The 13669-nt window shown below is 34.3% G+C and overlaps 1 protein-coding gene across 2 annotated transcripts in view; it reads right to left on the reverse strand.

Annotated features, from left to right (window-relative positions):
* The window catches only part of LOC109079802 (disks large homolog 4-like), a 159698-nt gene that overhangs the window by 110479 nt on the left and 35550 nt on the right, over positions 1-13669 (reverse strand). Inside the window, exon 1 of one of the 2 annotated variants that reach the window (XM_042725125.1) lies at positions 9457-9782. The exons of the other annotated variant lie outside the window; for it this stretch is intronic. Coding sequence (XP_042581059.1) covers positions 9457-9498 — 42 coding nt within the window. The 5' untranslated portion in view covers positions 9499-9782. Of the gene's footprint in view, positions 1-9456; positions 9783-13669 lie in introns of those variants that run through there. 2 annotated transcript variants of the gene reach the window in all.

A 13669-nucleotide genomic window follows, 5' to 3' on the forward strand; every position in this document is an offset into this window, starting at 1 on the left:
AAAGCCTAGCAAAATGCTTTTCTTTGTGAAATGTTTTGCTTGAAATGTGTGCTTGTGATGCCTTTCTTGAAAATAAATGCCTCTTTGATATTTTGTTACCTTGATAACACATTATTTTAAGGTGTCATTGTTACATATAATAACACTTAATTATGCATAATTACATGCAACCCTAAGTAACCCTAAGCCAAACCCAAGCCTAACCCATATCATATAGTAAGTGCATGTAGTTAATTAATATTACTCAGTACTTAAATGTATAATTACACTGTAACAAGGACACCTTAAAATAAAGTGTAACCTTTGTTAATTACTGCCATGACATTCATGCATTTTAAAATACAGCTTAAATGTCTAAAAGGCTAGACACAGGTGAACAGGGTAAAATAATAAAACTAATAGATATCACCATACTTTTCAAGTTGAATAATAAGAATAATTAAGTACAGCACATTAAGATTTTTTAGTTACAAGTTGAAATTGTTTAAATATGCAAACAGGGCATTATCAAATTAAATATGCACTAATTTGCATGATTTCCAGGTTTCATTTGGTTTTTACAGTGGGGATTTTGGATATAATTTTTATCACTCCATAAATAATAACAGACTGTTTTTTTTTTGTTTTTTTTTAGGAATAAAATGTTATCTTATTCAGTGAATGATATATGAAACTTCTCTGTAAAAACCTTTAGAATATGGTTAGAATTATAACTGCAAAGTTTGGTTCATAGAAGTGGTGCTGAAGTGGAGATTAATGACTCTGAAATCTACAGATGTAAATAGATAAAGTAATGAAATAGTGACTTAAATGTGTAGTTTGGAATTTTTTTAGAAAACATTTTATAGTGACAAAATAACTCAAAATTTACCAGTGCATGAAAAAACCTGTAGTGTCTTGTCTTTATTGAGTGATAAAAATTTAAGCTATTATTAGAAAACATCAGAAGAGTAAAACCTTGGTAGTTGTGGGCAAAGCTTCAGATTTGTCAGTGTGTGTTGTGTTAATTGTGTGTATCTTTCCAATGGAACACTCAGTTTCCATGGATATCGATATCCTAGGAAACAAAGTGTTATAATGTGAAGGCTTGAAGAAAAATCTCATTTACACTCAATTTGTCAATATGTAAAGCTTTCAAAATAAGCAGGCAGCATAGATTTAATATGACAGAGATAATATCACTTTTTTTATTTAGTTTTAAAATTGAAAATTTATATATATATATATATATATATATATATATATATATATATATATATATATATATGTATATAAAAACAAATTTACATATTAGTAAAAGATAACACAAGTGAAAAAAGCATGCAGTTTTTAAATGAAGGTTTTTATTATTAAGGGAAAACAAAATCCAAAACTACATGGCCCCTTTTTAAAAAAGTGTTTGCCCCCTAAACCTAATAACTGGCTGGGCCACCCTTAGCAGCAACAACTGCAATCAAGCGTTTGCGATAACTTGTAATGAGTCTTTCACATCGCAGTGGAGGAATTTTGGTCCACTCATCTATGCAGAATTGTTGTAATTCAGCCACATTGGAGGGTTTTCGAGCAGGCACCGCCTTTTTAAGGTCATGCCACAGCATCTCAATAGGATTCAGGTCAGGACTTTGACTAGGCCACTCCAAAGTCTTCATTTTGTTTTTCTTCAGCCATTCAGAGGTGGACTTGTGGACTTGTCCTGCTGCAGAACCCAAGTTCGCTTCAGCTTGAGGTCACAAACAGATGGCCGGATATTCTCCTTCAGGATCTTTTGGTAAACAGCAGAATTTAGGATTCCATTTATCACAGCAAGTCTTCCAGGTCCTGAAGCAGCAAAACAGCCCCAGACCATCACACTTACACCACCATATTTTACAGTTGGTATGATGTTCTTTTTCTGAAATGCGGTGTTACTTTTATGTCAGACGTAATGGGACACACATCTTCCAAAAAGTTCAACTTTTGTTTCATCAGTCCACAGAGTATTTTCCCAAAAGTCTTGGGGATCATCAAGATGTTTTCTGGCAAAACTGAGATGAGCCCTTATGTTCTTTTTGCTCAGCAGCGGTTTTCATCTTGGAACTCTGCCATGCATACCATTTTTGCCCAGTCTCTTTCTTATGGTGGAGTCATAAACACTGACCTTAACTGAGGCAAGTGAGGCCTGCAGTTCTTTGGATGTTGTTGTGGGGTCTTTTGTGACCTCTTGGATGAGTCGTCGCTGTGCTCTTGAGGTAATTTTGGTTGGCCAGCCACTCCTGGTAAGGTTCTCCACTGTTCCATGTTTTTGCCATTTGTGAATAATGGTTCTCACTGTGGTTCGCTGGAGTCCCAAAGCTTTAGAAATTGCTTTATAACCTTTTCCAGACTGATAGATCTCAATTACTTTCTTTCTCATTTCTTTCTGAATTTCTTTGGATATCGGCATGATGTCTAGTTTTTCGGGATCTTTCAGTCTACTTCACTTTGTCAGGCAGGTCCTGTTTAAGAGATTTCTTGATTGCGAACAGGTGTGGCAGTAATCAGGCCTGGGTGTGGCTAGAGAAATTGAACTCAGGTGTGATAAACCACAGTTTTAACAGGGGGGCAAACACTTTTTCACACAGGGCCATGTAGTTTTGGATTTTGTTTTCCCTTAATAATAAAAACCTTCATTTAAAAAACTGCATGTTGTGTTTACTTGTGTTATCTTTGACTAATATTTAAATTTGTCTGATGATCTGAAACATTAAAGTCTGACAAACATGCAAAAAAATAAGAAATCAGGAAGGGGACCAACACTTTTTCACACCACTGTATATATCATACATATTACATATTTGTATTTTATTAATTTTTTCAATGGTAAAGATCTAGGCAGTATAGAACCCAAATCTCAATTCTGTGCAAGCACCTGTATATATATATATATCTGTCCATCTCCTGTATGTCATATATTTATGGCCTTGCCTCCTTTCCCAGAATGCTTTGCAAATGAGCGAGTACACTGCAGCTGGCAGTTCATATATTTCCCATCCAACTAAAAGAGTGGAGAAAGAGGGACTCCTGCCCTAGCCTGGAAAGCGTTGCCATGGTAACATCTGCAGGGGCGGGGATTCCCTAGCGGTTAGTGAGTTGGCAGCCTGTATGTATATGTATGTGTATTTATGTGTCTGTCATTATAAGAAGAGATCTCACATATACACCCACAAATGAAAAACAAGCATTCTTTGTTCAAACAGACAGCTATACACAGACAATCTTTCAATTATAATCTCCAGATTTAAATATATTACACTAACATCTTAGTCTAAAAGCAGGAGGAGAATTTCATATTAAATCACACTGCTGAAATATTCATTAAGGGCACATTCATAGAAAAATACATATGAAACCTGCATTAAATATATGATAGATCTTATGCAGGCTGTCACTGCAGGAAATGCAAACACAACATGAAAGACCAACAAAGCAGCGGGATGTTTTATGAAAAATCTCCTCTGAATCAAAGAAACAGACTTTATACATGAAAAAAAATTTAGTATATACAGTAATTTATTCAAATACACATACAAAAACACACAAAATACCATTATATACAGTAATTTATTCAAATACACATACACTACTTTTCAAAAGTTCAGGGTCAGTAAGATTTTAACGTTTAAATTTTTTTGTCTCTTATGCTCACAAGAGCTGCATTTATATGTTCAAAAATACAGAAATATTCAGAAATATTATTGAATATTATTATAATTTAAAATGTAACATTTGAACAATAGTGTAAAGAGTTTTCCAACTTTTATGTTCTTATATTAAGTCTCATTACTGATTGAAAGTATAAGCACCCATCACCATGCTAAATTTGTCTTAATTATTGACAAAATTTATAAAAAAGTTAGGTCTTTAAATGTTCCCTCAGAGACTTGTTATCTTAGATTTTCAAATAATAGCTCCATAAGGAAGAATGAGATGCATTTGGCCTCACATGGTTTGAGAGGTCAGCAGGAAGTGATGTCACAGAGCAAGTATTTTTTGCCGCTGTAAGAGGGCCAAGGTTTTGCTGGTTAATCATGACCTCATTAGCCCTTCTGACAGATGCCGTAGCAACACCACTGACATTAAAGAGATATTTCTTCCTGATTTCACTCATAAAAATGAGTTTTGTATAAATTTATGCACATACTGTAGGTTGCTTTAGTGCTGTTAATATTTTGGCTTAAATAAAATCTCTGAAATTAGCTGTGTATTGACATTCTTTATATACTTAATATTCTTTATAAAGCAACAAATATTGCTAATACTGTATTTCATTGCCAGTGTCTATTTTTTCACTCTCTTTTTCATTGTATGCACACATCAGGAAACCTATAAACTGTGCTTAAAATGATAATCTACAAGTAACTACAAGTTTTTTATTAAACCAAAAATATAATTATCTGAACATAATATTGCTGAATCAACCTTTGGTAACAAAAGAGAAAGTTATTTTTAAGCATCACATCTGGTAGAAATAGTTACTTATATCTGTATCACATTTTTACTCATTACAGCTAGCATTAACATGTGCCTTGTTTTCTAATGTATGCAGACAGAATGAAATGAATGACAATAAAGTACAGCATTCAATACAGTTGAACAGAAACATGCACCGAAAGAGCAGCTGTAGAAGAATAAACAATGCACTGTCTGAAGTGCTGTCTGGAGGATCTCTATTGAATACAACTCTTGATACAACACCACTGACCATTGCATTCTTAGGACTCCAAAAACACTCTAAAACTATGGAAAGAAACTTGAGTGAGCACTCTCAGTGACTCAGTGAGCACATCTGATTCAGAGAGTGTCATAATTAAGTGTAGTTTCACCTGCATCTTATTATTTTGGAATTATTATTCCTTTCATTGAAATCGATGGTAGTATTGCTAATATTTTGCAGCAGTGTGATTATAACAGATTTTCTGAGTGCACTTGCAGTCACAAACAGAACATTTAAAGGGATAGTTCACCCAAAAATGAAAATTACCCCATTGTTTACTCACCCTCAAACAATCCTAGGCATATAGGACTTTCTTCTATAATACAAAAATAATCAGAGTTATTTTAAAAAATGTCCTGGCCCTTCCAAGCTTTATAATGGCAATGAATGGCTGTTGATATTCAATATTCCAATAGAAGTCCAATAAAGTGCATCCATCCATCATTAAAAGTGCTCTATGTGGCTCCGGGGTGTTAAATAAAGGCCTTCTGAAGCGAATTGATGTGTTTGTGTAAGAAAAATATCCATATTTAAAACTGTATAAACTGTCATTTCTAGCTTCCGCTAACTGTCGTATGCACGTTCGTGGGAGAGTCATGTTTCAGCATATGACATAGGATGTAGGTGTAGCGTAAGAAGTGACAAACGTGAGAGCACAGTGGAGAGAGCAAAACAAAACTTTGTAAAAGTACAAAATTTGGAAAGAAAACATTTTGGAGGATTTACAAGAGGAGACTGGTTTTCCTTTGCTTCCTGTGCTCCTGTAAACAAAACTTTTTTCTCGCGAGCTTAGCATATTCTCACCAGAGATTACGCTATGCATACATCCTACTTTTTACATCATCAGCTGGAATGCAACTCTCTCGTGAACATGTGTGCGACAGTTAGCAGAAACTAGAGATTACGATTTATAAAGTTTTAAATATGGGTATTTTTCTCACAAAAACGCATAAATTCATTTCAAGAGGCCTTCATTAACCCCCTGGAGTTGTGTGGGGCACTTTTTATGATGTATGGACACATTTCTTCGGGATTCAGAATCTCAAATCCCATTCACTGCCATTATAAAGCTTGGAAGAGCCAGGACATTTTTTAATATAACTCTGATTGTATTTGTCTGAAAGAAGAAAGTCATATACTCCTAGAATGACTTGAGGGTAAGTAAATCATGGGGTAATTTTTATTTCTGGGGGAACTATCCCTTTAACTGAACATTTTATAACTTTGGTGGAAAATGACTCAGCAGAAATGATTTTATGTTACACCACACAAAAATACACCCATAAATGCATATGCACACAACACAAGTAGTGTATTTTTAATGCCAAGCTTCAAATCAGCATTCAGGAGCAGCTTTTTCTGTATTGTTCACCCAGTATTATCCTTCTGCTGAAACCAGCATCCAAAATATAACGTATAGTGACTAGAAAATGCTAATTTAATCAAAAGCATGTGTAGGAATCATTCTATTAAACTTTTCAATAATTAATCCAGCCTTAGCCCATTCAGGCAAGTTTAGATGAGACTGGAATGAACATTTGCTCTTGTACTTGTGCTTTAATGCTGCAGTTACCAGATCTCACTGCTCTAGTTCAGGCCAGATATGAGGCCAGATATGAGACCAATAAGATGATTCTCAATTCTGTCTACTCCACTTTTGATAGTTGCTACTACACCTGCAATACTTCCTCCTCTCAGTCCTGTCCTGTGAGTCAGAGCATAACCTGTCGAGCTGTTTTAACTCTTATGGGTCAAATTCCCTCAGTTGTTTGAGTTATGAACACTACCATTCAAAAGTTTATGTAAAAAAAAAAAAAAACATTTTAACATTAGTCGATACTCTGTTTCCTGAGCAGCAAATCAACATATTAGAATGATTTCTGAAGGGTCATACACTGGAACACTGGAGTGATGGCTGCTTAAAATTCAGCTTCGAATCACAAAAATAAATTACATTTTAAAATATATTAAAATAGAAACATCTATTTTAAATTGTAATAATATTTCACAATTTTACTGTTTTTCAGTGTTTTTGATGCAGCCTCAAGACCCTTCAAAAACATTTTAAAAAATTTGCAGGCCCAAACAGTAGTCAATACCATTATTATTATTTTACTTTATATGAATAAAGTAAGTCCAGTCTCGTAAACAATGGCAGCTGCAGGTAGGCGAACTTGTCCAGTGTCGCTTTCTTAATGTCATGTTGGAATATGTTAATGTGATTGACTATGCATGAGGAAAACTTCAGCGTTCTTCAGACAAAGCAACTGTGTTGTGCCTGTGAATTAATTGGCTTCTGAATGCAGATGAGTTTTATCACAGAGAAACCATGATTAATGTTTTTTTACAGATGTCAACAACCGCTGTCCAAACAGAACTAAACTGTAGTTCATGTGAATATCTAAACCAATAAAATACATGAATATGTAAAAACTGTGGTATACTGTTAAACACTGCATCCAGTGTGACATACAGGGCCAACTAGTATCACTCTCTCAGCCATTTTCCTCCTCTTTTCAGACACCCCACTGAATATACAAATAAAAAAAACCAAAACCAATCCAACAAAAAAAACTTTCTTTACACCCCACTGAATAGACAAATATACAAAAGCAAAACTTTTCCAAAACCACTGTGCTGACAGCATTTAAGAGCATCACAGACACACCAGAATTATACACTCTTCGAGAAAAAAAAAGGTACTAAAGCTGTCACTGTGGCGGTACCTTTTTGAAAGGTACACTTTTTAGGTACTAATATGTACACTTGAGGAGGTATTTATATGTTCCTCTAAGGTACCAACATGGACCATTTAGGTACAAAGGTGTATCTTTTGAAAAGGTACCACACCATAGCTTTTGTACCTTTTTTGTGTATGCAAGGCTGTAACCAGCATATGAACAGATATGGCCAAACTGTTCCAAATATTTGACAATAAGTTTAAAAATGAGCCTACATTTTGGTCTGTCTGAGCAGTCTAATATAATTCATCATTGACGTCAATCAAATCAAAGGAGGTGGAGTTTACTGACAGTACTGACAGAAGCTTCGGTTACAGTGAAAGCCTGAAAGGTAAGAATTACAGTATAAATGTTAAATTACTGTCAATAATATCTACTGTAGTGATGCAAAATAATCTGCTTTTTTTCACATTTTCACAAAATCACCTATATTTTTTATGTGAGGCATGACATGTAATTAGTAATTGAATCAGATGAGACAAGAAACATAAACGGAACCATTTTCTGCATATTAAGCATAAGATTAAGATTTAATGTGTGCATATTTTAAATAAAAACATTATTTGCATATAGTTCAATTACATTACTTTATGATACATTCCACTTCTTTTACTATTTTTATTTATTCCATTTAAGTAATATAAATAAATACATTAAAAAAAAAATTAATACAAAAATTAGATTAGATAAAATAAAATAACATAACTAAAATAAAAAAAAAATATATGTTTTTTTAATTTTTTTTTTTTTTTTTTTTCGTGCCTGCATTCAGTTGTGTGTGTGTGTGTGTGTGTGTGTGTGTGTGTGTGTGTGTGTGTGTGTGTGTGTGTGTGCACCATTACATAGTTACCTTAGCAACATGCTAACCATTTGAATCAATTGTGATACATGTGTCTTGTGTACTTCTCAAGTGAAGCACTATTTTGTATTAGTGCTCCAAATTAGTCACCTATGTGACCATCTTGGTCAACCTTCAACATACTAGCTATTCTCGACCACCTGCATAAACCAGTCTGAAAAAGCATAGACATTCAGAATACGTGACATATTGACCACAAGCTGGAGGCTGAATGTACAATTTAAGGCTAGGCACCTGACCTTTAACCTTTAGTCCCCTGCCTGTTTCATCCTTCCCATATTGTCTATGCATGTTCTCTCTCTTTCTCTCTCACTCTTTGGTTTTACAGCATTGTGCAGTAATAAGGAGGCCAATGAATATTACATGCCCACATTAGCAATGCTATTTTGTCAGAAAAAAAATGACTGGGGGGTAGAGAGCTTTACAGCATGATGGATATCAAATCAACGTGCCAAACTGACGCTTTTGCCCCACAGCCCCTCTGAGCTGCCATACACACAGATTTCTGTCTATTCAGCAAACTGTGTTGACATAAGAAGATTTCCAAATCAGAATATTTATATTTACAGACGTATGGAATCTCACTGAGCAATTACCACACATTCACACAAAAACAGACATAAAACACACACCCTGCTTGCTTCCGGTCATACATGAGAGGGGCAAAAAGACAGACGCAGACTTTTAGGCTGTCTAGAACACACATCTGCGCGCACACACAGAAACGCTCCAAAAAATGTTGTTCAATAATCTATGGTCAAAATGTCTGTGAACCAAATGATTCAAAGACACCCGAACAAACAATCTGATAATGTATGCAATATCGTCTCATGCATAAATGCATTTTATGGCTGCTCGTCCTGGCTTTCATTTTTCTAGCTTCGTGTTTTCCATTTTTCTGTCTCTTTTCCACACATGCATTCACACACGTGTGTGTAGCCGTGCTCCTTCTGTGACAACAGGCACACACACACATGCATCACATCATAAATCTAGTCCCAGTTAGTCAGACAGACTTGCGCACACACTGTAGATTCACGCAGTGAAGATATAAACAACATGCAACAGCAGCTCTGCGCCATAAAGACAGAGAGCAAGATGTCTGGAAGGAAAAATGTACGTACCACACATGAGCAGAGCAGAGGAAGCTTAGCACGAGCCCTCATCAGCCACAAACAACCGACCAAAATGCCCGCAATGAGGGGAAAAAGAGGGATGAAAAGTGAGGGAAAGATACAGTTGCTGGACAAGTGGGTAAGAGAGAAATAAAGAGAGAGAGACAGAGAGGCAGGGATAGTTGGTGTAGGTCTAGGAACACAAAGGAACCTGGCAGACTGTTCCACCTCTGAGTCACTGAACAGGTTTGTGACAGAGAGAAAAGGAGAGAGGGTGGGAGAGATGAGAGGAGGGATATGAGAGACGATCTCACCTACGCTTTCTGGAAGATTTCCCCATCATGCATGCGCTTTACACACTCTTAAAAATATACATTCTTCAATGGATCTCAATGGAGCACTTAAGGTTCAGCAAAGAACCCTGAAGAAGGTACATGAGTTGATTGATTAAAGGATTAAAATGTTACATTGAAAGTTCAAAATATTCCAATAAGCATATTGATTTATGGGTTCTTCAAAGACCCCATGAAATCAAATCATTGGACTTTTTGTGACGTTTAGTCTGTTAGCATGAAGTCATCCACAAATGACCCTGTCATTTATTTAAGGTGCATTTTTACTTGTCTAACCAATAATCCATAGAACAAATGAAACAAAACTATTTCGTTTAAACGGCATTGTGTGTATGATTTATTCATTTACCTGCATGTTTGTTTTTTTAATACAAAAATTAAGAAAATATTATGCATATTTGAAAAAGACATCACAATAAACTTTGATGTATTTGCAAGTTTCCTTTATTTATATTAAGTAAACTACATTTAACGTTGACTAACAAAATTGATCTCAAGTGATAATTCTACCCTCATATTCTAATTTAGCTGATGAAATTAAGTTGTAAATGTATAAAAAAAAATGAAAAAACTTTTAATATTTTAAGTAAATGGTCTTTAAAATGATAAATATTTTTACTTTGTATGAAAGATTTTGTCTTTAGAAAAATATATATCTTTCGTTAATACTGGATCAAAAAGTAAACGTTTGAACAAAACCATAAATATAATTATAGAAAAACTACATTTGTTATTTGTTTTTTTTTATTTGTCTAAAGTATTTTTTCAGTGCATATGCTAGTACTCCTACACTTTTACACAAAACAAAACCACAAAAATATATTATATATATCAGACACATATCAGAAAAAATACAAAAAAAAAAATTTTTTTTCATCCCATCCTAAAAAAAAAAAAGAAGACTAAATTAATTTTTTACATCCTTCCTCAAACTCGTGTTAGGAAATCCATCAACACATGAAAGCAATTTTTGGGGTCTTTAAAAGAAAAGTATATGTGATTTCTGTGCCACTAGCAGAATGAAAAAAAAAAAAACTTTCTAACAGTCTGCCATTGGTCAGTGTTGCAGTGTTGACCAGGTCAGAATTCTAAAACAAACAGACAAAAACAAATTTTTGGCAGTGTCATGGTGTAAATTATCTCTGCATATTATAGTAAGCTAGAATAGAAGAAGGTATTATAAAATAAAAATGTCACACTTTCCCAGTAAAGAGCTGCACATGCTTCAGATGGTTTTCTTTTGCTTTATGAAACTTCTGCTATTGAGTCAGGTTTTAATTCTAAAAGAGAAGCATGTCCATTTTAACAAAACAGAAAATTGTTTGGATACCTGTAACACTGAGCTGGTAGATTGAAAATTCAGGAGTATCAGATGCTTGGAAGTTTGTAATCTTTCTAAATTTCTGATATGTTTTGACTCGAGTCCTTTTTAGATGTTTTATTTTTCTCATACAGTATTCTGTCTGGTGTATCGCATACATTCTGATCATTGCTATCATTCTTGAATATGCTGTTTAGGCCTGTTTTAATGTTGTGTCTGCTGTATATTGTGTTATATTTTTGCTGCTTGTTGTTTAGATGTACTTTTAGGTTTATGCTTTGTGAGAGGCCCATGGCTACAATACTGTTATATGTATATACAGTAATATGTAGCACTCAATAACCACTAGTGACTTTGAACTAACAGCTCTGTTGTAGACAATGTGACACATCAGTGGCTGACCTTTTCACCTGAACATGTCCAATTATATAGTCATTCTGGAAAGAGAAGCAACTATTACATACATCATAGGAACATACACTCTATGAAATACGTTTTATTATTTTCCCTAATTCCATTTTATTTAGTTTTCCGTTTTAATTTTTCTGGATTCCATTTTTTCCATTTAAAATTTTCTCGACTCCTTTTTAATGTGTAAATTAAATTTTATTAATTAAAAAGCATGTCTTATTAATTAAAATCATGAAACTTATACATTTTAACATCAATTTATTAAAAGTTTAACAAAAAGTTACGTTTAGGGCCCAATTAAATATTTTATTTTTTCTTCACCATATGTTTTATTGTTACATAATTCTGTGTTTTAGCATGTCTAATTATTTAAATGCATAAAACAACTTAATTTTTTTTTTTTTTTCTTAAAATAGCCTTATGAAATGTTTTTTTTTTCTCTGAAATTCTGTTGTGTATTTACATTTTTCTGGTTATCAAATGAAGGCATAAAACATTAATTTAATTTTAATTATTGAAAATTAAGTAAACTTTATTTTTTGGTAAACAAAGGGGATTTACTTTTAAAATTAAAACATGGAAGAAATGTTGTGATTATTCCTTAAAAAATAATGTTTGTTTCTTTTTAGTAGTAGTAGTAGTAGTAGGCTATGTACATTCTACTGAAAAATATCAAAAAACATCTCTGGAGATCTTTATTTTGACGGGTTGCCGTGAATACCTTTACAGTTCTGCGTATGTTATATGATGCTAGTTTTACTCAAGTCAACAGTCAAATGCTCATGAAGTCACTCTCAAAGCAGTTCTGGAGATGTTGTTCATGTGTTTACATCCTCATTTAGTGAGACGGCAGATGCTGAAATCACCGTGAGCGCCACGGGCGCTTCCAAATGTGTGTAATAAACAAAACCGCGCTTCTGCGCCATTCATTAACAGAGACACGCAGAACATGCAGGATTCATATTTAAATCGACTTTTCCGGCTTAATATTTACAGTTATTCATCCATATCGCGATTTGATTTAAATGTAATGACGTACTTTTGACTAATTCATTCAAAATTTGACAAATTCCGTGACATTCTGCATTAAACTGTAAATTCTGTTTTTATAAATGGATTCTGCGATTCCGTCTGTGTTTTCCACATCATGGAAATCATAGGGCCTTACAACTATTTGAAATGTGGAATCTGAGGGTGCAAACAAATATTGAAAATCTAATTTTGAGAAAATCGCTTTTAAAGCTGTTCAAATTAAGTCCTTAGTATATTAATAATCAAAAAATAAGTTTTGATATATTTACAGTAGGAAATTTACAAAATATTTTCATGGAACATGATTTTTACTTAATATCCTAATGATTTTTGGCATAAAAGAAAAATCAATAATTTTGACCCATACAATGTATTGGTGGTTATTGCTACAAATATACCTGTGCAACTTATGACTGGTTTTGTGGTCCAGGGTCACATATCTAAATAATATTTAAGCATTTAATTTCAGCATTTTTTAACTGATGTACTTTCTGAGCTATGGCCTGGTCAATTGATGGAAGGAAAACAAGACCTTTTTCTCCACGTGTGTGTGTGTACAGTATTTGTGTCAGTCTAATGATGCTGAGTGGCTTGTCAGAGGGAGCGATAACTAATGACCACCTCTGTAAACAAAGTCAAGCATATAAACAGTGTTAAACACAACCAACAATAAACAAACACTATGCCAAGCCTATATAGCCCTGCGGCCTATGATTCTGCCTCCAGCCAAACTGAAAAGAAGAAAACAGACCCCATACAGCACTGCTCATCATTAGAAAAGGGATGGGATGGGATACAGACAAGAGACAGAACAGGAAATAGGACAGAATACAACACATAGTATAACAGATGAGTCTGGATGTGTTTTGATAGGATAGGATAGGATAGGATAGGATAGGATAGGATAGGACAGGACAGGTGGGACAGGACAGGATGGGACAGGACAAAATACAACACATAGTACACTAGACAAGACCGATGTGTTTTTATAGTGTAGGACAGGACGGGACGGGACGGGAGAGGAGAGGAGAGGAGAGGAGAGGAGAGGAGAGGAGAGGAGAGGAGAGGAGAGGGGAGGAGAGAGGAGGAGAGGAGAGGAGAGGAG

The sequence above is a fragment of the Cyprinus carpio genome, chromosome B5 (genome assembly GCF_018340385.1).
Source record: "Cyprinus carpio isolate SPL01 chromosome B5, ASM1834038v1, whole genome shotgun sequence".
Taxonomy (NCBI): domain Eukaryota; kingdom Metazoa; phylum Chordata; class Actinopteri; order Cypriniformes; family Cyprinidae; genus Cyprinus; species Cyprinus carpio.